General features: G+C 36.7%; 2 protein-coding genes across 10 annotated transcripts in view; one reads left to right on the forward strand and one right to left on the reverse strand.

Annotated features, from left to right (window-relative positions):
• GIGYF2 (GRB10 interacting GYF protein 2) overlaps nucleotides 1-27,766 on the forward strand; it is a 140,832-nt gene that overhangs the window by 45,430 nt on the left and 67,636 nt on the right. For 7 of the 9 annotated variants that reach the window (XM_048214333.2, XM_026491686.4, XM_044380780.3 and 4 more), the window contains 3 exons: nucleotides 6,716-6,827; nucleotides 10,793-10,904; nucleotides 11,734-11,774. In XM_048214333.2, the coding sequence (XP_048070290.1) occupies nucleotides 6,716-6,827; nucleotides 10,793-10,904; nucleotides 11,734-11,774 (265 nt within the window). The remainder of the gene's footprint in view (nucleotides 1-6,715; nucleotides 6,828-10,792; nucleotides 10,905-11,733; nucleotides 11,775-27,766) is intronic. The other 2 variants (XM_026491688.4, XM_048214335.2) reach the window with 1 other exon arrangement.
• KCNJ13 (potassium inwardly rectifying channel subfamily J member 13) lies at nucleotides 17,580-20,513 on the reverse strand. The gene is made up of 2 exons (XM_026491690.4): nucleotides 20,047-20,513; nucleotides 17,580-18,254 (listed from the first exon to the last, which is right to left on the reverse strand). The coding sequence occupies exons 1-2, from the start codon at nucleotides 20,504-20,506 to the stop codon at nucleotides 17,632-17,634; spliced, it is 1,083 nt and encodes a 360-aa protein (XP_026347475.1). The 5' UTR covers nucleotides 20,507-20,513; the 3' UTR covers nucleotides 17,580-17,631.

Raw genomic sequence — 27,766 nt, forward strand, 5'->3', positions numbered from 1 at the left:
TGTGACAGAGAGAGCACAAGCAGGGAGAACAGCAGGCAGAAGCAGGCTCCCCACTGAGCAGAGAGCTGGACGTGGGGCTTGATCCCAAGGTCCTGGGATCATGACCTGAGCCAAAGGCAGATATTTAACCAGCTGAGCCACCCAGGCGACTCTGAGATAAATAAATCTTTAAAATGATAAAAATACTCGTATTTATTGTAGGAAATAAGGAAAGGCATAAAGGAGAAAATCTCACCCATAAACTCATCATATGGAGATAATTGTTAACATTTAGTATGTTTTTGTTTTTTTTTTAAAGATTTTATTTGACAGAGAGACAGCCAGCGAGAGAGGGAACACAAGCAAGGGGAGTGGGAGAGGAAGCAGTAGGCTCCCAGCAGAGGAGCCTGATGTGGGGCTTGATCCCAGAACGCCGGGATCACGCCCTGAGCCAAAGGCAGACGCTTAACGACTGAGCCACCCTGCGCCCCAACATTTAGTATGTTTTATTGCAGTCTGTTTCCCTTGTGTACCTCTAGTTGTGAAAATATAGTAATATAGACTGTGAATCCAACAGCATATTAAAAGGACTATACACCGTGACCAAGTGGGATTTATTCCCAGAATGCAAGGGTGGTGCAACATAAGAAAATCATCGTAATAAGCCACTTAATAGAATGAATTAAAAACCACTCGATCATCTCAGTTGACACAGAAAAAGTATTTGACAAAATTCATCACCTTTCTTGACAAAATTCTCCGTGAACTGAGACCTCAGGGACCTCAGTGAACTGAGAACTCAGGGACCTTCATCATTATGATTAAGGACATTTATGAAAAACCCACAGCTAACATCATTCTCAGTTGTGGAAGACTGAAAACTTTTCCCCTAAAATTGGGAACAAGACAAGGTTACCTGCTTTTACTACTGATTCCAGCATTGTGCTGGAAGTTTTAGCCAGAGCAGTTAGGCGAGAAAAAGACAAAAAAGGCATCCAAATAGCAAGAGAAGTAAAATTATGTCTATTTTCAGGTGACATGATCCTACATATAGAAGATCCTAAACACAAAATCCCACACACAAAAAACTAATAGCACTGGTAGATGAATTCAGCACAGTTGTAGGGTACAGCATCAACACCCCAAAATCGGTTGTATTTCTTTTTTTTTTTTTTTTTTTTTAAAGATTTTATTTATTTATTTGACAGAGATAGAGACAGCCAGCGAGAGAGGGAACACAAGCAGGGGGAGTGGGAGAGGAAGAAGCAGGCTCATAGTGGAGGAGCCTAATGTGGGGCTCGATCCCAGAACGCTGGGATCACGCCCTGAGCCGAAGGCAGACGCTTAACCGCTGTGCCACCCAGGCGCCCTGGTTGTATTTCTTTTTTTTTTCTTTTTTTTTTTTTTTAGAGTTTATTTATTTATTTGACAGAGATAGAGACAGCCAGCGAGAGAGGGAACACAAGCAGGAGGAGTGGGAAAGGAAGAAGCAGGCCCATAGTGGAGGAGCCTGATGTGGGGCTCGATCCCAGAACACCGGGATCACGCCCTGAGCTGAAGGCAGACGCTTTAACCACTGTGCCACCCAGGCGCCCCCCCGGTTGTATTTCTATATGCTAACAATAACAGTCCTCAAAGGGAATTAAGAAAACAGCTTCATTTATAATAGCATCAAAAATAATAAATAGCAACAAATTTAACCAAGGAGATGTAAGACTTTTACATAAAAACTACGGAATACTTTTGAAAGAAATTAAAGAAGACCTAAATAAGTGAGAAGCCATCAGTGTTCATTCCTCCTTGGAGGACTTAACATGGCTAATCAGTCTACTATTGGTGCAGTCCCCATTGAAACCCCGGCTTTTGGGGTAGAAATTGACGAGTTGGTCCTAAAATTCATATGGAATTCCAAGGCACCCCAAATAGTCAAAACAATTTTGAAAAACAAAGTTGGGAGACTCATACTTCTTGATTCCAGAACTACTACAAAGCTACAAGTGATCAAAACTGCAGTATATAAAAAAGAAGCAAGCAAACAAAAAACTGCAGTGTAAGGATAGACATATAGGTCAGTGGAATAGAAGTCCAGAAATAAACCGAATTTTCCATACACTAAATTGCTTTCAAGAAGCTTCGTATGAGGATATCTCTTTTTTTTCACTGATGACATAACTGCAGCATTTTACTATTAACTTCTGCCATGTTCAGCATTTTTATATTTTCAGATTTATTTACTTATTGTTTGAATAAGGAATAAATTATGTGGTTTGAAAATAAAAATTTACGGAACAGTATGTAATAGAAGATTGCTTTCCCATCCCTTCCCTCAGCCGCCAGTGTCCCTTTCCTGAAGGCAGCAAGTGTTAGAAGTTCATCATATATTTTTCCAAGGAAATATTAAATATGTCTTCCCCCTTTTATACAAGTGATGGTGTACATTAAGCATTGTTCTGTGCTTCCAACATTGAGTAATTTTATTGAAAAAATTCTCCTCAAATTTGGCAAAATGTTCTTCTGTTGTTTTAGTTTGCATTTCTTTCCCCAGTGTAGTGAAAAGTTTTTCAAATGTTTGCAGTTATATTTAATTTTTTGTTCTTTGTTGATTTTTGTTTGGATAGTAGTCTTTTTCTAGTTTATGTATGGATTTATGTGGGCTAACCCTAATCCTAGCCTGTTTTCTAAATTTTTAAATTGCACTTAATGCCTAGGTATACCAGTTTTAATCTTTTGTGATTATCTTGCAATTTTAAGGTATTTATACATATTTTTAATAATTTTTTTATTTTTCTTATAATTATTTTTTGGATTTCTTAGAGAGTAAATGGGCCAGAAAAGCTTTTTAACATATAGGGAGGAGGACTTGCTTCTAGTTACCAAAACATGATAGACATTTTAATCAACAGAATGAGTAATTGATTTATCCAGAAACATCCTGTAACACTTCTAAGAAATTAGTATTAGTAAGTGCCAAATAAATTTTTTGAAAAATCAAAGATTATTCAGCAAAGTGCTGCTGGTTAACAGTTTGAAAAAGAGTCAAGTTAGGTTTGCACTCTACCTACACAACGAAAGTAGTTCTGGAATGACTAAGGTGGTAAATCTTCATTCTGCTTTTATAATGGAAAGGTTTATTTTAAGGTGCTAAGATGGTCTGGGTAGATACTATGGTTATGGTAGTTACAGAAGATGATCAGTGTCCATTTTTGGACTCATTTAAAGTGTATCATTTTGGATTTCCTGACATTTATTTGGTATCCTATGTTTATAAAATATGCTGGCATAGGGGCACCTGGGTGGTTCAGTTGGTTAAGCCTCGGACTCTATAATGGTGGGTTAGGTCATGATCTTGTGGGTGGTGAGATTGGTTCCGTGGTCAGCGGGGAATCTTCTTGAGATACTCTCCCTCTCCCTCTGCCCCTCCCCCCACTTACACACGTGTACCTGTTCTCTCTCTCAAATACATCTTTAAAAAAAAATGCTAAGGTAGAGCAGTGCTTAAAGCTGCAAAAGATTCATTAACATTTTGATGTTTGGGGGCGCCTGGGTGGCGCAGTTGTTAAGCGTCTGCCTTCGGCTCAGGGCGTGATCCCAGCGTTCTGGGATCGAGCCCTGCGTCAGGCTCCTCCACTGGGAGCCTGCTTCTTCCTCTCCCACTCCCCCTGCTTGTGTTCTCTCTCTCGCTGGCTGTCTCTCTCTCTGTCAAATAAATAAATAAAAATCTTTAATGAAAAACAAACAAAAAAACATTTTGATGTTTGTCCTTTGGTTGACCAGGCAACCCCTTTAGGGATTGTTTAGATATTTGAAGACAGGAATTTGCATATTTTTTCACTCCATGACCCTTATGAGGGAGGTGAATATTTCTGATAACCTAAAAAAGCTTCTTGCTGCATATGTTAAGTTTCCTAAGGGAGATATTTTATCTTTAAAATGCAAGTTAGTTTTGTGCTCTTTCTATATATCTGTGTGCTTTCATGTATGTATAAAGTAGAACAAGAAAAAAAACATTTTTTAAAAAAGTTTATTTATTTAAGTAATCTCTACACCCAACGTGAGGCTCGAACTCATAACTCTGATACCAAGAGTTGTATGCGCTCTGACTGAGCCAGCCAGGCATCCTGGAAAAAACTTTTCTTAAAACAAAATTGATGCTTAAACATGTAGTCAATGTTTTGGATTGGCATTTCCCTCGAATATATTTCTCAGTTTGAGAAGCATGACTCTTTACATACCTGCTACCTAATTTAGATTGTTGTGTTTTGTTTATTTGACATCAAAGAAAATTACTTTATGCATTTTTGAATAGATAATACATATATATATATATATATATATATATATATATATAAACAATTCAAAATGCACATATAGTGAAAAGCAATTGTGTGAATCACCCTAATTCTACCTACCTACTGTTCCTCAGGAGTAGCCCCTGTTTCCATTTTCTTGTGTTTCTTCCCAGGGGTAGTTAATAAGTCTGCAACTACTTACATATTTATTCCTATAAACACACATAAACATAAATGGCAGCATGCTGTGCACATAGTTCTACACTTCACTGTTTTCACCTAAACATCTATTGAGGAGATGATAGCAAATACTTGTTTAGCTTTTAATGTGTCAGACGCTGTTGTAAGCACTTGTCATGTCATGTGTTAAGTGCTGGCAGCGACCCATGTAGATGTAAATATCGTTCCTATTCACTTTATCTAGATGAGGAAAACAAGCACAGAGAAGTGGAGTAAAGGAGCCACAATTCAGTTTTAGGCCGTCTGGCCTTTCTGTTCTCCTTACTACAGCTATGATTTATATCTTTATTGCAGTTTTTGTGGATCAGAATTGGTTGAATATTAGCGAGTTCATATGGTTCAACCTAATAAATAGAGTTGCCTCATTTTTTTTTTAAAACAACTGTATTGAATTCCACATGTAGATGGCCATGTGCTTGTTTTTTTTTTTTTTTTAATAAGTCAGGTCTGTGCCCAATGTGGAGCTTGAACTAGTGACCCCAAGATCAAGAGTAGCACAAGCGCCCCATGATTTTTATTTTTATTTTATTTATTTATTTATTTATTTATTTATTTATTTTTTATAATGATTTTTTATTATATTATGTTAGTCACCATACAGTACATCCCCGGTTTCCGATGTAAGGCTCGATGATTCATTAGTTGTGCCCCATGATTTTTAAATTAGCTCTCATTGGTTGATACTTAGGTGGTTACCAATTTTGATTTTACAAATAGTTCTGCAGATTAAGATCTTTTTGCTTTTGTGATTTTTCACATGTGTTACAAGAGAATTGTGTCAAAGGGTATAGACATTTAAATATACTTTGAGAAACTGTCTTCCGGAAATGATAGAAGTTTGCACTTTCAGCTGCATTGTGTGAGGGTGTAGAAGAGCATATGCAAGTTGCCCTGCATCCTATTGATAGGTACATTTGAGTTTTATACATTTTTGGTAATGTGTTCAATTGCATTGGATCCTGGCATACATGATGCCGTTAGCTCTGAGCTCTGTTTTTCCGGTGTTAGAATATATGAATCTAGCTTTTGGGACTTCATAGTCTTGCTTATGACCCTGAGATCATGACCTGAGCTGAAATCAAGAATTGGATGCTTAACCAACTGAGCCACCCAGCAGCCCCTCCATCCAACTCTTAAGCCTCACTTCTTGCCCCTCTGCCAGGAGGGCCTTAGCTACAGCCATGTACAAGTTGCATTTTCTTCATTGTACCACAGCTCTCCATTTTTGCACAAATGTCTGTTAGGTTCTAAGGGTACAGAAAGTATTTGAGTAAGCATATATTCCAACATTCTCTGAGTTTAAAACGCTGTTGCAGATTTCTCCTTCAAATAGTCAGGATTTTTATATTTTATAAATCATTTTCAAGATTTAAAAAATTGCTTCTTGCTTTACCTTTTCCTAAGACTTATGTATTCCATTTGTCCAGAAGTGTCAACTAGACATATTTTTGGCAACCAGGCTTCCTGTGTTCTTGTGTCTTCTTCTTCATGTTTGAAGGTTTCCCACTCACTACTGTCGTAACTGTATTTGACCCCATCCAGATTGGCTGTGGGTGCAAGTTTGGGCTTATGACTGAGAGATCGGGGTTTTGTTTATTTTTTTCAAGCGTTCTTTTCCCTTCCCTATTAAGATGGTCTTATTTATGTAGATTCTTATTTGGCCCTTCCTTATTTATATATGATTCTTGCCATTCTATTAAATACTACTTGGAGTTGCTAATTCACATTAGTTAGCAGAATGAAGCAAAAATGATTATTTTCCTCCTTATCATGCTACTCTTTTTTTTTTTTTTTTTTTATCATGCTACTCTTGATTCCATACTTCTTTGTGACCATCTCATTTCCACCTTTCACTAAAGAATCCTTTCAAGCTGGACTTCTTTTACAAGTTTTCTCCATTACAACACATATTTACCCCATCTGCTTCTGGACACATACAGCGTTTAGAGATTATTTAATATTTCCTCACAAAACCTAGTATAACACATTGGTGGTCAGTGTTTGTTGATCTGAAATGTTAATTTGAGATTTACAGGTAAACTCAGGTTTTGGATCATCGTAAGATGTGGTGTAGTTACGGTTTCCTATTGCTTGTTGTAATGAGATGTCATTTTATAGTTGAAGTGGGAGATGGGGAAGAGCAACACAGATTTATCTGTTTCATCCATTTTTTCCTTCTTTTCTTTTTTTTCTTTTTTTTTTGGCAGAGAAACTTTTCCATGTCTGTAAATAGTGCCGCTGTCCTGCGATTGACAGGACGAGGAGGAGGAGGAACAGTGGTGGGGGCTCCTAGAGGTCGAAGTTCTTCAAGAGGGCGAGGTGAGCTTTCCTGTGGAAAAAAACGTAATAACGGAGGGAGAGAGAAGTCACTTTAAACATATTTTAATACTTGATTTTTAAAAAACTGCTCTTTGACATTAACTGTATACTAAGTGTCCTGAATATTTGTTTTCTGAACCATTTCTCAGTGCATCTGCTCCACACACCCTGATTTGGAGCAGAGGAGGGTAATTCTTGAGTGTGAAGGATTCTAGATGGTCCTAATTAACTTTGGCAAAACCTCATCCGTATTCCTCATGCCTAGGGAACCTTGCACTTTGCCATAGCTCCATGAAGTGCTTTGGCTGCTGGAGCAGCACTGAAGTCCCCACAGGCCTCCATGACACAGGGTTTCTATATAAGGCGGTGTGCCAGGAGTATCCCCAGCCAGAGGGACGCTTTAGTAAAAGCTGTCTCATCAATACTAGGGCTATTTTAGAGGTAGAGCAAAAAATAATAAGCAGTCACTTATTTAACCTCTAGTTTTATAGATTTGTGTCTCAGAAGAATAATTATTATTTTGATATTACTTGTTCTTTTGCTGTCTGCTCCGTTTTGTGTTCATTGATTTTCTGCAACATAAGGATTTTTGTAATATAAACATTCAGCATTTACCTCTTAAAGTGATTAAATCATAGCAGTAGCCTAAACATATCCTGTAAGTTTTTGAAGAGGTGCTTTAGAAGTGGAGAAATTGTGTATTTATAAAGCCAGATGCCATTGTCTCCACATACCACACCACCCAGATTGGCATGATCAAGAGTGTGGAATATCTAAATTATTTTTTCTTAAAGTTATGCTTTTGAATAGAGTAATTTACACGTAGTCTTTACGGAGACCATATTAGATTATGCATTCCTGTGAAGAGGTTGCTTTCAGTCATCCATTCAGAATATGGGAATGCAGGTGTGGTGAATAATGAAGAGGCTAACTAAAGTTCTCCACTTGTAGGCCAGGTACTATTACCAAGGTATACATGGTTTTTCCTTCTGAATTTGTCAGTCTCTAGAACAGCGGTTTTTAACCTGAAGAGTTGTTAGAAGTACCTCTGCAACAGAATACTGAGTGGTGAGATTTAGGCGTGTGTGTACTTCAGAAGCTCACAGGCCATGCAGATTCCCACATGTAATTAGGTTCCCTTGGTCCAGAATTCATCTGAGATCTTTGCATCTTGGTGGTGCAGTGGTGTCTTGGAGATGGCTCTGGCCTGCAACTTGGGTGTTTCCTGTGTCTTTGTATAGTAGGCTAGTATCAGGGAGAGGTTATACTCAGGCAGCTTTGCCTCTTACGCTCTTTAGGGTAAGTCCTACAGAGATTATTACTCAAGAAGTGTGGCCCATAAGCCGGCTGTTTTATGAGCTTCAGGTCATCACCAACTTTGTGTACTGCAAATACTAACCAGTCTCTCCAAACAGTCTTTAAAAAATTCTGTATTGTGAAACAAAGATTGGTAAGTTTCTCCCTGCTTTGTAATTTCTTTGAAGTAGAGGGCTCTCACATATTATCCTACATTCAAAATTTAAACAGGGCATGTGCAAAAGATAGATACTGGGAGAAAAGTGGTGACTTAATTAACATTGATGTGAACAAATGGCATGAAACTAGCCAAATGAATGAATTGACTTTGGGAAAAACAGTTCTAACACCATCGTTCGAACTGTGATTTCTTTTCTAATGATTTCATAAGACCATTAATCTGGTTTTGTCTTTTTCACTTAGTACTTAATTTTAACTTCTAAATATCATGAACTAGTAAAATTTAAACAAACCAAATGGGCGGGGAAACAAGAAAGTTGTCATCTTTCCATTTTATCTGGTTAAGATGTTTAGTAGTATAGCAGTCTACACAGCTGTGAGCCACATGTCTTCATCATCATTAAAATGAAGTGGGGTGTGTGTGTGTGTATGTATTTTAAGAGGAAGTATATTTTATTCTCCCAAAGTAATCTGGTGAAATCTCAGACAATAGGGCAGTTCTTTAAATACTTAGCTGTGTGGAAGATTCATCAGGTTATGTATACTTGCTTTTTCTTATATGAGAACTATATTTATAAATGATTATGGTGCTTGTACTTTGAAGGTTGTTCCTTATGTTTTACAAACGGAAGAGCTCTAGAATCTGATTCTTTTTATGTGCCCACTCATAAAGCTTTAGTCTGATAAGGAGGACCAGCACCGATGCTAGTTATAACTGGCAGAAAATATTTTGTCTGTGGTTTGTTTTCATCTTCACATTTCCAAAATAAAACTCGTTGTCAGGATGTCATATACTTTTAAGAGAAAATTGTTCTCTTTAGGAGAAGGGACTTTCACCCTAAGAGTCATCACTGTGGGATATACTGCAGTGTTATGTTTACATTATACTGTTTTAGGATTTTAGATAAAATGTGTACATTTCCTAAGGAGAGAGGTACTGAAACTGGGAGTCTACTTTAAGTTGCTATAAAGTTAGATTGACAAAACTGGAAGGTAACTTTAAGATTATTATAGTTCAAGCCTAGTCCTCACTTTCATTTTATAGATGAAGAAGTGGATTACCTGGACTAGTTAAAAGGGTGCCCATTGTTCCTAAGATTACTCACATACAATTGTGTGCATTTCATAATAAGGTTGTATGAAGTACAAGTATATTCTGAGTCAGGTTTTGATAAATTTTAAGCAAGAAGTAGAAATCCTACTGGATATTTGCAATCATTATTCAACTTAGTTGTTTTTAGCTTTAGAGTGCATTTTTGCTTTTCTTCGAGATTTACCATCATTTTTCTTTCGGTGGTTTTACACTGTTAAAGAAGTCGAGCAATGGATGGTGCCTAAGATTTCATCTAAGTACAGCCCTGGACTCCCCACCCTTTGCCAGTTTTCTTACCTGTGTGTTAAATAACAAGTGGTGCATGTTAGTTGAGAAAACCTGACATTGCACAAAAAGTATAAAGCTAGAAGTTCATATTGCTTTCTGTCCCCAGACCAGCAATTGAATGTATATTTTTCTAGACTCTTAACTGTGCAGCTCTATCATTTATATAAGTGGAGTTATTTTTTTAAGTATTGTTTTTTGACATGCTTTTGTCAATCCACAGGATAACGTAGATTTCTTTTAATGTCAGCGTTTTATCTTCTGTGACTTCATAGTGTTCTCCCAAATTATTTTATCAGAATTAATTTATTGATTAGGTTTATCAGAATTAATTCATTTATTGATGAGGTTGTTCTGGTGTTTTAGACTGCAACGAACTCCTTTATATGTGTATTTGTGTATTTCTGTTAGGATAAATTTTAGTTAGAATCGTTGAGTCAGGTTTTGCTAGATCTAAGCACATTGCCTTCAGTAGAGGCCAGTTTACACTTGAACACCTAGAGCCTCTCAATCCTTTCATTTGGCACATTCTCACCAGCCCTCTGGTTCATATTCAGTCCTGATACTTTCCTTATTTGAAGACTTGAGCAAAGGGGAAAGAGTGCCTTTGTTGCTATGGAATATCCTTTAGGGAGTTAGTTCACAAAGTTAATAGACCCTTTTAATTATAAATTATCCTTTCTTTGGAGTTAGATAAATTATTTTAACATTTATGCTTGGCTTTTATGCTTTATCTGCTCTCTTCCCACGCCCTCCAGATCTTTCATTTTTGTTGAAAATAACCCAATAAAAGGCTCAATTTGTAGTAGTAGTTTGTTGATCTTCTTAGAATTTTACTGTTGAACTTTTAAAGAACTGAATATTGATGCTGTTTCTTGTTCAGGACTGGGACTCTTACATGTGTTTCTAACTTGTTTCTTTCAACCTCCTGTAGTCTAGCCTCTTCAGTGCCATTATTGGTCTCTCAGGTAGAGATCCATTAGGCCTTGCTGAATGTTTAAATGTAGACCTTCTCTTTGTGTCGAGACAGAACTTCAAAGATTAATCTTGGTGTTGAATATGTGCCAAAGTTGACATCTGAGTATCATTTTTTCTGTTTTCTTATTTTCAGGCAGAGGCAGAGGTGAATGTGGTTTCTACCAAAGAAGCTTTGATGAAGTAGAGGGTGTGTTTGGTCGAGGAGGTGGCAGGGAAATGCATAGGTCACAGAGCTGGGAGGAAAGGTAACTAAAAGATCCAGATCTTGGTATAAAGGTTTCTTCATGTAAAAAAACATGTTTTTCTGCTTTCTACAGAGGAGATACTTGTGCGTATAGTTATACAGTTTCATTTAAAAAAATGCTGTTAATTGAGTATTAAGCTGTAAGAAGTTTTTAAATGATCCTTATTTAAAGGAAGAAGCATTCTAAATAAATAGGTTCATATGTTAGTGCCAGCGTGGATATTTCATAGTTAATCAGATTGGCTGTTTGATTAGCTTTGAGTGGGAGGCATTGACAATTGACATTTTATTGTTTGTTGCTGTTAGTCAAAGCATCTTCTCTGTTCTTTGTGGCTTTATGTGATGTCTGTTGATGAGGGAGGGCAGTTGCACAAAGTTGTATGTACAAAGATGTCCACTATGATGATGTTTATAATGTAATTAGAAACAAACCAAACAGCTTAATATCAGTGTGGCTTCTTATATAATGGTATATCCACACAATAGAATATTATATAACCATTAAAGTTAGATGATTTTGAAAATATTTAATGATGTGGGAAAATACATTTTAAAAGCAGTATATAAAACTATGTCTAGCGTATATCTAAAATAAGTCATGTATCTAATTTAAAAATCTCTAATCTTGGTAAGTGAGATAGTGGATATTTCTGTTTTCATCTTTGTGCTTTTGTGTATTTTCCAAATGTTAGGCAATAACCATGCATTTGTTTTATAATTTGAAAAAGAAAGCAATGCTATTAGACAAAGATAGGGCAGTGGGTGTCATGGATGGGAAATCTATTTATTACTCTCAAGTCTTGTTTGAAAACTTATTTTATCTTTTCTAGAGGTGACAGACGTTTTGAAAAACCAGGACGGAAAGATGTAGGTAAGGCTTGCTTACTGTTTTGAAGTATTTTTATCTGGATTTCCATGAAAACAGTTTGTAACAAGACTCAAGCATACAGTTATTAAAAATTGACTCAGTTACCTGCACCTCTCCAGTAGATGGGGTTGTAGCATTGCTTGCATTAATTCCATGGTTATTTGAGGGCTCTTTTGTATGAAACCAAGGGTGATGAACATAACCATTAGGATTTACTTGGTTTAACTTTTTAGGTTTGTGTGTTCTTTGCAAGGCGTATATTCTTTATTAAGGCTATCTTGTGAACTGAAATTTCAGTCTACTAACTCCCTTTTTCCAATGTAGATACATCTCACAGAGTGAGAAGAAATAGGGAAAATGCTAGAATGCTTGTTTTTGTATCAGAGAACATTGAGTGTTCTTACTTTAGTTTTTTTTTTTAAGATTTTATTTATTTGTCAGAGGGAGAGAGAGTGAGCACAAGCAGGGGGAGCAGCAGGCTTCCTGCTGAGCAAGGAGCCCAATGTGGGACTCGATTCCAAGACGCTGGGATCATGACCTGAGCCGAAGGCAGAGGCTCAACCGACTGAGCCACCTAGGCATCCCAATTGCTTTAGTTTTTTATTCATCTGTTTTTTTTTTTTTTTTTTTTTTTTGATGTATAATCTTTTTTTCCCCTTGTTTTGAGATGAGAGCAGTCAAAATAAATTAAAGTTAAGTTAGCCACTGACTTAAAAGGTACATAGTAAGAGAACAGGATTTCAGTGTTTGTGGTAAATTGATCGTAGTTTTATATTAAAGAATCTAAATGTTAAGATGGGCTTTCTGACTGATTAAAGGTACTACCTTCCAAACTGCAGTAAGTATTAATGTCTGAGAGGAAAAAGAAATGCTGATTCACAGTAATGTTGGAGAAAATCACCTTGCAAGTTCCAAATTCCCAGAAGTACCCGAAAAGTTCTCCAGAGTATGATTACATCATACAAGAGAAAACATTTCTCAAAAATATGCTGAGTATGTAAATATCACTCACAGACTGATTTGCAGATTTTATTTAACACTGGTAGTTACAACAGTCAGCTTTGCATCACTGTTTCCATATCAGATTCATTTTAGCATATCAGTGATTTAAATTTCTCATTTATTAACATGGCATCAGGAATGATCAGTTGTATTTATATTAATGAAAAGTTGTTAAATGAGTGTAGCACAAAGAAATTTGGAAGACTGTGTAGATAACATATTGTTAGTTAAATGGCTTTACTTGTAGACTATTGGATAAATACTATCTTGGGACATTTTTTAGGACGTCTGCTTCCATTCTTGTCTGATTCAGTACTTTTGCCAGTGAATATGGAGAGATAAAGAGGGGTAGTTTAAAGAGTATAGGGTTTTGAGTCAGAACATCACGGGTAATGTAAGTTCTCAGATATTCAGTCTCCTAATAAATGGAGGTAAGAATGCCTTACAGAAGTTTTAAGATTAAATAAGAGTATATGGACTCATTTATTCGTTCAACAGTTATTGAATTTCTACTCTTATGATAGGCCTTGTGCTAGGTGCTGTATAAATATTCCTTTTCTTTAGATGACAACATGTTGTTGTGTGATCAGAATTTCAAATCATTCAGCATTTAGAGGGATAGCTGTAGAACGGAACAATGGAACTTGAGATCAGAATTAAGATGGAACAAGAGATCAGATCTAATCAAATGGAAGTTTAACAGCAGAAAATGCCATGCAAGTCTCACATAAACTCTAGAATTGGAGATATGATGGAGTAATGGTGTCATAGCATCCTGCTGGGGAAAGGCACAGCCTTCTCAGCTGACTGGGCTCAGTGTTAAGTCAGCAGCAGGATGGTGCCGAGCGCAGCATTTACTAGAACTGAAGTGTCCTCATGAGGCAGGCGCTAGGGACACCCGCTGTCTTTTATGTTGACACAGGACAGCTTAAGTATTGCGTGCAATACTGGGGCCATACCTGGAAGGGATCCATATGTTGGAGTAGGATGTTTGGGGCATTTGACCCCTGTGATGGGGGATGCATGAAGGAAATGGGGCTGTTTACACAGCAGACAAGTCTGTGGTCAGGACAGGGTGGGGAGGAGGGTTTTTAGGGTTACTCTCTGCAAATATTTACTTAACAATCATAAAAGAGGAATTAAACTTGATCTGTATGAATCTAAAGGGCAGGTTTAAGGAGGCAGAAACTCGACACAATTTTAAAAGGGTCTGATAGAGCTGTCTGAAAATGACCTGAGTTGCCTGGGAAAGCAGTGTTTTCCCTGTTAAGATAATAGCTTGGTTTTAACTGTGTGACACATAGTCATACTTTGGTGGTTTGGATAGAGTGTAAAGTTCCTCTTTCATCATTATTTTAACTATATTAATTCAATCTGGGTAAATTCCCCAACCACTCTCTATTAAAAATATAGGGTTTTGGGGGTACCTGGGTGGCTCAGGTCATGGTCCTAGGGTCCTGGGATCAAGCCCTGCATCAGGCTCCCTGCTCAGCAGGGAGCCTTGCTTCTCCATCTCCCTCTGCCTGCTGCTCCCCCTATTTGTGCTCTCCTACTCTCTCTCTGTCAAATAAATAAAAATAAAATCTTTAAAAAAATATGTATATTTAAAAAAATATATAGGGTTTTTTCTTTGTCCCTATAGGTATATCTTTGAAAAGATGAGTTCCATAAAGCTAAGTTGATGTGAAGTGGTTAAGAATATAAGGTTTTTCCTACTAAAATATCAGGGCAAGTTTCACATATATATGTTCAAATCATAGTGGATTTTATTGAATATTTTTTGACAAATGCTCACTTCAGATTGTATTAACTGTGCTGATAATTCTGAGCCTTTCTTTTTATAAGTAGTCCACTTTTGTTGAAGGTATTATAGATGAAAGAAATCTCATAAATGCATTTTGCACTCTTCAAGAACGGCAGTACTAAAGTAATTTGTTGGGACAGAGTGACATATTGGTCAGTTGTGAGATGTCCTATGACATCAAATTAAGATAATTTGGGTCCTAAAGGTTCCAGAATGACTCGTTGGGTTTAAAATTAGAGATGATTCATATCATATATTTGCTTCTTTAATGGAGGGAAATGTGTGTGTTCACAGATATCTGGGCAAGAACCCTGCATATCCCCTTGTGAACACAGTAAGGGGGAATGTGGAGGTGGAAAGGGCCTATAACATCGGAATTATAATTGCTATTCAGTAGGTTTGGTTGCTGGAGAGGATGAGATCGGTTCCGATGATGATCTTGTAGTGTGATTCTGTGAGGATGAAATTGGAAGATCATTAAGAAATAAAAATTGATTCAGTTGATACCAGTAGATTCAGCCCATTGTGATAGCAGTTAGTGCATTTTGGTGTGAAATACTTTAGAGTAGACATAGCAGCTTTTGGTTATAAGGCTGCTGCCAGCAGTAGGTATTACGGGCTTATACATATATAAAACTAGACCTTATGATTTTTAGTAACTACTTGTCTAGTTTGTTGGGATTGTCATGCTATCTGTATTCGTTTCCTAAAGCACTTCTAAAGTTAATTCCAACATGGTCTTCCTAGTCATGTATCTAAGATAACATCCACTGGCCTCCCAGGTGCCCCAGGTTAGTGAGCTAAACAGCCAGGAATTAGGGCTGCTGTTCCCACCTCCCAGTATTTCTCCCCTCTTTCCATTTGCACCCCCTTCTCCTGAAAGGATAATGATATCTTGGCAGAAAACTTAATCCTGTGATTCTGTGACATAAGTGAAAGAATGATGAACAGTGCTTTCAGAAGCTTTCAACCACCAAGTTTTTGATTGCATTTCTAGTTGTCTGCTTGTGAAACACTTACGAAGTAGTATTAGTATACCAACAGAGTTGTTTTGGGGAGTGTGTAGGGAAGTCACGTCTAGTTTTCAGATGCAGAGCTTGTATGTGTATAGGGTACTTTGAGAGTTCTGTGACTTGAATGGAGAATGTGCCGCATCTGCAGCGAGACTCATCCCAGATCTTGCTCACTTCCTGGTGTTACTTTGGGCAGCTTCACTTAACAGGTAGAATTGTGATCTGTGTAAGTGATGCAGAGGTCTTGGGGAAAAAAACATACCATGTAAATCTTTGTTACTACTTTATTTTCACAGGTTAGGTGAATCTGGTTACTTTATTATAGAAATAAGAATTCCTGCTGTCTGTATGTGTTACGACAGTCCTGAGTTGGAAAAAAGAAGTCTGGTGTTCTGACTAGCGTTTAAGAATACCTAACGTTTCCAAACAACAAAGTTTGCAATAATTAAGTTTCTGTGTCCTTGATATTTTTTTGCGGTTATCACTCTTAGACAACTCCAGAGTTCTTTATTTTCTTTTCCTTTTGGTCAGAGAGTAGAAAAATGTGACTTGCTACTCTGTCCTACTCTTCACCACTGATTGCCTTTACTAGGCTCGTGTTTATTTCATGGGATGATTCCTAGCTGGATCATTACCAGTGGGGAGGGTTAATCTTTCAGTTTTCCTACTAAACCTGAATAAGGGGAATTTCAGAAAAGAAGAGCAAGTCACAAATCTACTTGAATTCTGATAGGGTGACGTTTTTGGTTTTTGTTTACTTTGAGGACAGGTGTTTTTTTTTTTTTTTAATCAAAATGAAAAGTATGCAGAGAATGGTTTTAAATTAAACTGGAGGTAAGGGAAAGGGTTCATCTAAGTATATGTAAAATAAAAATTGAACCAGAGAGCGCATAGTTTTCATTAAGTATTAGACTTGGTAAGAAATAATAGAGTTTATCTAGTCCAGCCTCCTACTGGTGAATAAACACTCATTTTGTGTTTATAGAAAAAACTATTTGAAGTTGGAAACAGGAATTTGGGTTTGAAAATACTTTGTTGCCTAATTTTTTTTGCTTTATCTATTGAAGATGTTTTTCCTGTTTGAATGATATATAACTAAACCTTTATATCTATAAAAACTTAAATATATTTGCATTTATGAGTTACTTAGGGTGTCATTTTTTTTTATACCATTGGCTGGATTATAGGTAAGAAGAGAATGTTTTTACTTAGGTCAGAAGCGATTCAAATGAATCATTGATGATAATTTTTAAATCACTATTTGATTATTATGTAAGGTGGCTTTATAGTAGATAGACTTTTGCATCTCCTTACAAAAATACCACCTTACAGAGTTCATTCAGGCTGGATCTCTTACTTGATCTGATCACTTTCTGCCACAAATACATGAATATGTGCATGTGCTTGAGTATCATGCTCAAATGCTTTGAGAGCTATGTATAATAGATACTTTGCTGTTTTGTGTGTGTGTGTGAATTTTTGTTCTTAGATGTTAAAAATTAAGGGAGTAATACTTACTCCAGTTTTGTAGTATGACGAACCAGAGCAATGATCTTTGTTGTCTTGAAAAAAATAACAGTTTTAAAAGGATGTTCATTAAATATTGTGAAATCATCAGTCTACCCAGGGAGCTAGGTTTAAGACTAGACTGTTTCTTCTACTTACAGATGAAAATGAGAGATTTGTAGTTGATTTTAGAGTTTGGCTGTGTTAACTTAATTGTCCTGTTTTACCTTCATTAGTGGTATCATACCACTTTGTTATAAATCCACCAACATTTCTGTATAAATATCTGTTATTTTGAGATGCATTGATTTCAGCAGATAACCACAGATACAAACTTTAAAGGTAGAATGTTATATTTCCAGAATGTGTATTGTTAGCTCAGCCATTTTTATGGGCATAGGCTTGATTTCCATGATGTAATCAGAGATGTAATCAGCATTGAAAAAAGAGAAAACATGAGATATGAAGGAAAAGTAGCTGCGTAACTGGCTGGGAATATTTAATACATTAAAAAATAGGGTGTAATAGAGACGTCTTATTCTGTCAGTCCTGTTTCCGAGATCTGAAAATTGTCCATGCTTTGTCCATTGATACGGATGTCCAGGTCAGTCCTGTTTGGGCTCTTGGAGACCAGAGGAGTTGGAAGTTCAGGAACAGTCTTGTCAAAATTCTCCATCTTGATTTGATATTCACCTTTGGAACCCCGGGTCAACAGAGATGCAAAACAGTGATGTAACATGATCTCGGAGGGTAGGTAGGACGTCCTCCTTTGGCATATTTCTCCAGTGCCTTCCTGCATTGCTGAGAGGAACACAACTAATTCAAAGTGGGGAGGACTTTCATGCTGGAGCAGAGTAGCCAGAGGACTTGATGGTATAATAGAGTGATAGTAGGTTAGTGGAAAGATAAAGAATGGACATTCCTCAGAACTGATGCCATCAAGGTGGAAGTCCACACTGGTCTGGTTGAGTTCACCGTTTTGCCTTTCCTGATAGAGTACAGCTGAGACCCGGACGCTGGTCAGAGGGCTAGGTCTAGTGTTGGCCACTTGGAAAATTAGATTAGGTTTGCCGTCTATGTGAGCTACTACTGCTAAATCCGTAAAGCGAATTGAGAAAGCTCGATTTTTTGGCCGGGCAATCTTCGCCACAAAGGCACCTAAATTAGAAATCATTGAATTTTTTTTAGAATGAACTCTTGAAATATGAATACCTTTTCTGAATGAGAAGGGTGTATCAAATAGTTAAACATTTCTTGATGTCATGCCTTCCAAGTGAGTCAAGAATTGATGAACACATTAATTTGGGTAGTCTCATTTGCCTGAAGGATTTTTTAAAATGTACATATATCATTATTTAAAAACTGATTTCAGAACGGTTAAGCACAATTCATTTTGTTACATAGAAATGTAACTTTGTCTTCTCATTTCTTACAAAAATCAAAGAATGGTCATTTATTATATTTCTGCCCCCACTTAAAAGTAACAGAAAATAAATCCATTTGTAATGAGATTATTTCAAATTGAAGTAGAAATTAGATTCAGAGTAGAATGATTTGGGCTAGGGAGGGGACCAGTAGAATGAGTGATACATTGAGCACTTTTTTTAACTTTGAAACTTATATAACCCTCTCCCCTTTTTATTTTAGAAGGCTCTGGCTCTTAGGTGATTTCAGTGTACCTTTGAAAGTGTATCTTCTGTGTGCCCTCAAGCTGTAGGTCAGGATTTCTTAACCACTTTTGTGCCACAGATGTTGTTGGCAGGCTAGAGAGATCTGTGGACCTCTTAAGAATTACGCTTTAAAAGCACAGAAATAAAATACATATGAAGAAAACCAAATATACTGAAATTGAGTTGAACATTTAAGAAATTATGGTAAATTATGGTACTATATGTGCTTTTTTAATGCTGTAAACAAAATATAGTGATGGGTTTAATAGTGTACTTTTGAAGTACTGTAGTGTCATAGGAAAATATCTGTCATTTCTATTTTTATCAAAGTTACCAATATTGCTGATACTATTGTTTTTTGTTGTCTACGTTTATGGTGGAAGGAAATGGCAATTTTCAGTTAGGGGCTAGTGAAAAAAGATGCAAGTTTTTCCTAAGTTCATGGATCCCCTAAATTTTATTTAATGACTAACCCAGTTTAAGAACTCCTGTAGGGAAGTTAAGTGATTTGTTACAGATTATAGAACCAGTTGGCAGCACACTGGACTTCATTCCAGATCACCCTTCATTTGGCCCATTACTTACCTTTTCAGATTATTATTGCGTAGTGTATTAAAGCCAGGTTTTCTTTTCAATTTGTTTTTTGATTTTTAAACTGTATATATATCACTTATAAAAGTGACACTAGCCCTCCTTAATTAGAGGAAAGTCTTATTTGTTATCAGGTTTATAAATAAAATCTCAATCTTTGCAGCCATATTTCCAGTAAGGAAATATACTTACTTGATCTCTAAATATAATGTTGACTGTTGTGCTCTGGGCTCACTGATAATGAGTAAATGTTGAACAGATAAACTCAGAGGAGGAAATTCTAACCCAGTAAAGAAAAAAAAAAAAATCAAATTCCTGTTAGGTAAAATGATTGTCAAATATGCATTTAACGTATTTATCCGCTTACTTGACAAAGTATTTAGCTTCTCTGAAAAATGCCTTTTTAGACCTTTCGTTAATATTTTTTTGGTGTAAGATACTGCTGCAAGTTAGTGTCATAATGGTCCCTTTTTTCTTAAGGAGTTCCAATAGGTAAAATTTAAGTGTAGAGTCAGGTTTCTTAAATTTCACCTCTCATTTGGCCCTAGACTTTTTTTTTTTCAATCTTTGATATTACCTGCTAATAATGCAAATTAAATTATTCTACAACACAGTTGCTTATAACTATTCCCTCTCCAAACCACTTGTAATTCTTTTTTTTTTTTTTTTTTAAGAACAAAAACAATTACCTGTGATAAAAGCCTCTAGCATGAGGCCTAGGAGCATTTGTATGGCAAGTAAGGCGATTGCACTTGGACAGTCACCACTGGGGAACATGGTACCATAACCAATTGTGAGTTGTGTCTCCAGGGAGAAGGAGAATGCAGCTGTGAAACTGGTGATGTACTTCACACAGATAGTGTGGTTTTCAGGTGGGGCATCATGATCTAGTTCCAGATCACCATTCATCTCAGCTAGAACATACCAGAGCACTGCAAAGACAAGCCAGTGGACAACAAAAGAAGCAGAAAAGACCAACATCATCCAGCGCCAGCGCATGTCCATTAGGATTCCCCAAGCGTCTCGCAGATATGCAAGACCTCTTTGAGCACCATCCATTTGAAGTGTGCTGTGGCCATCCTTGGTGACCATCCTCCGGTATCTCTGAGTTAGGAGAGGAGCAATAACTTTGCAATTACTGCCATCCATCTCAGGTTGTAATTTTCTGAAACCAAGAATAAATTAGTAAGCTCTTAACTGTTTTACAGTTAATATTAATAAATTCTGAGACCTCATTCACTTTCTCCTTTTTTTGGAATGCTTCCCTAGCTATTGGGCAGGCTTTCCCAGTCTGATAGCTCTCTCTCTTTTCTCTTCACGTGAGAGGGGCATTTATTGACTAAGCCATTCATTTGTACCTAATCATGGCTTGCCTTAGGATATCTCTTATTGTTTCCTTGAATGACTGTTAAAATATAGTGTGGCATTTTAATATTTCCAAGTATATTTCAAAATCCCTGAAGGTTTGGGTTATGGTTCATGTCTCTTTGACACCCCTGCCTCTTTTTTACACAGGTCCAGGCATAAAGTATTTATTGATCTGACTAAACATTATGTGTAAATAACAATTTTTCATAATTAATAATTATGGATAATTCATAATTAAATAAGTTAAATATATGTGTTCCTCTGTGTAAATAACTAGAAATCATTTGGAAATGTAGTGTTAAATTGTCTACAAATGTTTTGAAGCTGAACTCTGTGCTAGGACAGGACTAAGCTTTTAGAGATCCATAGTTCTAATGTATGCTTTTTAATTAGCCTGTTGAAACTTTTATGAATAGGCTTTGTTTTTGTCACTTTGTGGCCATTTTCATGGATTCTTTTCTTCCCTATCTAATGGATTGCCATTCTCTGAATATTCTAGATTCTGATTAGATTGTAGGGTGGGGAGAAAATTATTTTCTTGGAAAAATAAGAAATTCTAGGTAGAGATTCCTAGATAATAGTAGTTTTTTTTTTTTTTTAAAGATTTTATTTATTTGAGAGAGTGAGTGAGAGAGAAACAGAGAGAGAGAGCGCGCGCACACGCACACGCCTTGGAAGAGACAGAGGGAGGGAGATGCAGACTCCCTGTTGAGCAGGACCCTGGGATCATGACCTGAGCCAAAGGCAGACCCTTAACTGACTGAGCCACCCAGGCATCCTGATAATACTAGTTTTGAAAGTAAGTAAGCCAGAAAGAAAAAAAAAAAAAGTTTTATAACCATTAAGGCACCAAACGGCAATTTAAAAAATTTTTTAAAGATTGTATTTATTCACTGGAGAGAGCAAGAGAGAGAGAGAGCCCGCCCACGCGCGCAAGAGAAGGGGGGGAGGGGCAAAGGGAGAGTGAGAAGTAGACTCCATGCTGAGCAGGGAGCCTGATATGCGGCTTGATTCCAGGACCCTGGGATCATGACCTAAGCCAGAGGCAGCCATTTAACTGACTGAGCCACCCAGGCACCCCCAAATGGCAATTTTTAAAAGATAATTAATATAATTAGGTTTTAGCTGTAAACAGTTAAACTATAAATCAGTGGGTATGCTTTTCTCTGTGGCGAGAAGAAATCTAAGGTATGCTTTCTGTCTGTTGATTCTTGCTTCTATCAAAGGTGTGTTAAGACATTTATGTGGAGCCTCACAGGAACAGAATGAGAAAATCAGCTTTGCTTTCTCTCTCTTTTTGCTGCAGTGCAGTGCTAGGAGTTTATATTTGACTCTGCCTATCTGCTTCGCTCAGAAGTAGATGCTCTTGAGAGTATTTACATATTCCCTTCCTACCTTTTGAATGACAGTGGCACTTAAGAAGGGGACTAGAGGCATTTGGAGCTAAGTTGTTGCTTGGGTTTGCTGGGTCCTTCCCATGTCTAGGAACTTTGGGGCTGTGGAGACTGCCTTCCTGTGATATTGGAATTGGATATTGGCTAGCTGGGTATATACTTTCCCTTCCCCCGGAGGCTAATTTAACATGTATTGGTGATATTATAGACATTCTCTTGTATTTTCTTTAGATTTTAATTACTGGTGGAATACTGGGGTAATGGTAAAAATTTATTTAGAGTGGATAACCATTTTAGTTTCATATTATAAACTTAAAGTCTTAGGTCATTAATGCTTTATAATTCATTATTTTAACAAGTGGTCATTATCATTTAGTGTATTTTTTTTCTCAGCACAGCTGTTTAATGACTAATTTTGCTAGATTCTTTAAATGTTTTAGGAGACCATATCTCTGTCATTTTGAAAGTAAACAACAGAATAATAAAATTTTCATAGGCATTGTGCTTAAGTACCTTCTGTATTGCATTATCTCTAATTCTTTGGTGTCTCAGCAAGATAGACTTTTTTTTTAAGATTTATATATTTGAGAGAGAGGGAGAGAGAATGTGAGTGGGGGGAGGGGCAAAGGGAGATGGAGAGAGAGAATCCTTAAGCAGACCCCATCCTCTCAGCCCCCGCTGGTTGCAGAACCCCATACCAGGGGTGGATCTCAGGATCCTGAGATCATGACCTGAGCCGAAATCAAGAGTCAGACATTTAACTGAGCCACCCAGGTGCCCCAGCAAAATAGACATTATTATCCCGGTTTTCAGATGAAGTCACTAAGGATTAGGCAGAAGAAAGAAACATACACTAGGCAGATGGGGGCTTTAGATTATTTGTATTATTTATCCACATCTGGCTAACTTTACGGGTTAATTTTCGTACGACAAGAAGCTATTTAGAAAGTTTGGTGAAAAAAATCTTTCCCAAGATGATTGACATTGTATTCATAAGAGAGTCTTTCTTTTTAATTTAAAGATTTTATTTATTTATTTGACAGAGAGAGAGACAGCCAGAGAGAGAGGGAACACAGGGGGAGTGGGAGAGGAAGGAGCAGGCTCCCAGTGGGGCAGGGAGCCCGACGCGGGGGCTCGATCCCAGGACCCCAGGATCACACCCTGAGCTGAAGGCAGACGCTTAACTACTGAGCCACCCAGGCGCCCCACATAAGACAGTCTTTGACAGCCATATATTTAGTACTTCTAGTAGATATTCTTCTGATCCCCATAACTATCTCAGGTATCTATCTTAAACCATTGTTAACCCCATACATGGTTCTTACGACAGTAATGATTAATAATATTAACCAGTATATATTGTTTATTATGTGGGAGGAATTATACCAAACACTTGTGTTAACTCATGTGAAGCCAGCAGGCAATGTCTGGTGCAAAGTAACCTTTCAGTCTTGGTTGCTTTATTAGTATTATAAATAATGTTCCTTAACTTTCCCAGTAGTAAGTACCATTATAATTCCTATTTTACAGATAAAGAAACTGAGGCATAGTGAGTTTTCTAGGATCGCAAAGGTAGTAAGTGTTGATGAATCCCATACCAAGTCCATAGTCCAGAGTCAGTGCTATATTGCTTCAAAAATAGACATTTTGATCCTGGTTAACCTTTATGAATAATAACTACATTCCATTTGACTAGTTAATTGTTTAAGAGTCATTACAGAATATTTGGTCTTTAGGAATGTTTAGGTTTAGACCTATGATTTGTAGGCAAGAAATATATTTTCAGTTAAAGAAGGTGTCTTATAAAATTTGAAAATCATCACAGCCACAATTATTACATAGTCCAGTCTTTCGGAGGAGAGACTTGTTACATTGTTAAATTTGTATTTTGCTAGGTGAGAAAATAATTTTTAAAATATATTTTATGAAAGAAAAGGCATTTTGACACTTGAAGAAGGATATAGTAAGGAATGATAGTCGGCTGCCTTCAGAAAGGTTGTGAACCACTGCACTGTCCTTTATAGTTTCTTTCTTCTTCTTCTTCTTTTTTTTTTTTTTTCATTTTTTGAGGTGAAATTGGTATGTAACATTATGTTAGTTTCACCTTTGTTGTTTGTTGCTTCCTCCCTGTGTGAAAATGGCCATCATGGACCTTGCATTTAGGGAATCGCTGTCCTGGTGAATGATACTAATTGCTGATTGTTTCATAATACTTTTTTGGGGAGGGGAAAAGTTCCGTTATTCTTGATTTTCAACTTACTTTATTAAGTTCTAAAACTCACTACCCAGGGAGATAGCCTTCTGTATATATTATAGCTAATAAAAGTATTATTTGGACTTTTTCAGGATCGTTACTTGTTACCTACAGCTTTGTAATAATCACTTTAAGCTTCAACAGTTTCATTCTTTTTCTCTTGCAGTTAACTAAATACATGGAAAAACCTGTGAACAGGGATGTCAAGACTAATATCAAGCAATCTCCTTTTTATATATAAGCCATTGCTCAATCTTGTTTAGATTGTGTTGGGAGGTGGAGTAGTTGAGAGAATAAGATTTTGATCTCCTCTTAACGGATTACCCTGAACAAGTCCATCTTTGGATTCATGTAAGCAGTATGGTTTACTATAATGAAGGCAAGGTGGGGAATCTAGCTGACCGTGCTCTGGCTCTGTTGGTTACATAGCCGTGTCAGCTGGGCAAGCCACCCAATCCCCTTGGCCAGGCTTCTTATATTAAAAAAGAGAGAGAGACAAAAGAGAATTAAATAACACAGTCTCTTAAAACTCTGTAAGTTTTAAAATTTATTTCCATTTCCCTCAACTGACAGAGGTTTTTTTAGATGATTTTTTTTCTCTTACGTGGTTTTACATCTGCTTGTACAGTATTTAGAAATTATATTATTGTTGCCTGATAACCTGTAGATTTTCTCTCCAAGTAATTTTCATATCTTTACAGGTGTCCAAATACCCACTGAATGTATTTTGTCTTGGTTTGTATTTATATGATTCTCACTAACTGATCCCAATAGAAAATAGAATTGAAGCTTGGGAAGGTTTGTTTGTATCTCTGTGTGTGGGCTGTAAAGTATTTGCTCATTTACAGACTTCGGTGGAAAAAAACACTACTTTATAAAAATGATAGTTTGGCTGCTTCAGTGGCTGTTAAAATTATGGCTTCATTTTACTCCTTTGGTTTGTAGCACTTAAAATTATGCCTTTTCTGTTGCCATGTTGTAAGGTGGTAATGTAGTTCATATTAAACAGTTAAGATAATAGGCTATAAATACAAATGTTAAATGATCACATGATTATGTATTTGTTTACAGCTGGTGTAAAAACTGATTGTATAGTCTTAGAATCATCTCTCCTACCCTCTATAATTGGGGCAGACAGTGTGAGTTCTAACTCTCTTATATAAGCTCAGAGATTCTTTTATATTTTAATTTCTTATTTGTAGAAGCATCTGCTAATTTCAGTAATGAATCTGTGCCTAAAAAGACAGTTAAAATTAGGCATTCATCACTTTTTTCATGGCTTAAAAATTTTTTTGGGGGGGGTTATTTGTTCTTGTACGCTCATTTTGGTTTTCTTAATCCCTTCCAAAAGAAGGATATCTATATATATCTATATCTATATATCTATATATAGATACAGATATATATTTAAAAGCCAAGGAAGGGGGGTAGAAGCAACAAAGCCACTGAATTTTTTCTAGGGCCTCTCCTTTCTACTCATTTCTGTATTCTAATGTGGAATTAGTATACATTTAATAAAACAGGAAAATTTCTAGTAATGCTTTCAGTAGGGCTATTACTCCATTTCCAAAATTTAAGGAAAAAGAATAAAGAATCTTAATGTATGACCCTAAAGGTAGTATCTTGTTTTAAAAATCTTTTGGCAATATCTGGCTCTGTCCCTATTTGCCACTCAAATTTCTTTCTCTGTTCCCCTTAAGGAAAGAAATAAGAATGAATATTATTTCATGTACTCACCAATTCTTTTGCTGGGTCAGCCTATGTGTGCACAGGTAGGTCTTGAGGAAACTTGCAGCGTCTTGTCTTTTTGATAAGGTAACTTTAATCTACAAGTCTAGCTTGTAGGTTCTCTTCTTGGACTGGGTTTACAGTTCACATTCCTCTGTTTATAATGTCGTGGGGGCTAGTTTCAGCTGAAGCTGATGTGATTGGTCACTTAGTCTGCAGGGGGGCCAATTAGCTCTGATCATGTGGAAAAGAATGCTGGTTTGTTAGGAGGTCTTTCTTTACCCAACACAAACCTTAACAATTCTGGAGAAAGCCTCCAGAACTGACTTGGAGAAGGGGTGCATTTTTTCCCTCTAATCAGGACCGGTCTTTAGTAAGTTTGCATAATCTTACTTAAGAGTTTATTTGAAAGTTCAAAGGGATAAAATTCCCTGCAAGATTTCCTTTCAGCCGTCTTTCCTTATATAGCATGTTGAAGTGTGAGATACTGCCTTTACTATTCTTTTTTTTTCCCCTCCATTTCTTTGGGGAAGATTTCCTTGGATAAGGACTTCTAGGCATGAATTAATTAATTGATTTTGTTAGTTTTCTTTTCATATTCCATCTCACTAGAATGGCTACCGCTAATTCTAGAACTGGTAATGTAGATAATTTAGTTACCTGAATTTGGGGGGGGAGGGGCAAGGAGACAGGCTTTTTTTTTTTTTTTTTTTTTTAAGGCTATGTGCAAAATCTTAAATAACAATAAACTTAATTGGTAACTTGCACTTATCTTTCAAAAACACACCTATGTGAAGGAGCTGAAGAATTTTCTTAAGGCATGCTTTAGTAATGTTTAGGGGATGGTTTCCTGAGAAGCATATGATAACGTGCAGTAAGATGTAGTGTTCAGGTTACAGAAAATTTAACTTAACATCTAAATAGTGTTTAGCTAGAAAATGTTTGTGATCCAGCTTGTAACAACCTTGAAATGAGCTGTGAGATGGCTTTGTGTAACGCCTTTACTGAGCAGTACTTTTCTCCACCTCTGTTAGCTGCTGATTTTAAAACTTTGATCAAATGTCACATGTAAGAGGATCTGGGAAACAAAGGCCGTGATTGTTCAAAGTAGAATCATGGAAGGCCTGCTGGGAAAATTATTAATGTAGACCAATATAATGCTACTTAGAAGGTGAAATCCGCCTTTGTAGATTCCTTCCCCTCCCCCACAATTAAAAAAAAAGTATTAATTCCTTCTTTGTTTTATTAATGCCAAACATCTCAATACAAGTTCAGACACAGCATTGGAAACTTTGACCTTCAGAACTAGAGGAGGTAAAAGCATAAAGTAGGGACTTGTGATGTGATGCTTATTCAGTCCTACACACAGTGGTAGGGAATTATGCTTTATATCAATTGACAGTTGATGGATTATGGGAGAAAAATCCAGAGCAAATATAGTGTGACACTGCCTTTCTGAAACTACGGGAGTGTATTTGCATGTGTCTTGCATCAACATTATAATAAGCAAGATGGTGAAGGATTTTGCCAAACTTAGAAGCCTCTTTCCATAATATACTCTGTTTCAGATTTGGCAGAATGATTGTCAAGAAAGAAACGTCTCAAGTAAAGAAGGGTTCTGGTTTCTTGATTTCTACAATTTGAGTCTTGCTATGGTTTATAGAC

This window comes from Ursus arctos, unplaced genomic scaffold (assembly GCF_023065955.2).
Source record: "Ursus arctos isolate Adak ecotype North America unplaced genomic scaffold, UrsArc2.0 scaffold_1, whole genome shotgun sequence".
In the NCBI taxonomy this organism is placed as follows: Eukaryota; Metazoa; Chordata; class Mammalia; order Carnivora; family Ursidae; genus Ursus; species Ursus arctos.

Coding starts and splice junctions, on each gene's coding strand:
- KCNJ13 (XM_026491690.4), bottom strand. CDS start 20,506: ATGGATGGCAGTAATTGCAAAGTTATTGCTCCTCTCCTAACTCAGAGA. Junction 18,255..20,046: donor GCTAGAGGCTTTTATCACAG/GTAATTGTTTTT, acceptor TTTCTAATTTAG/GTGCCTTTGTGGCGAAGATT.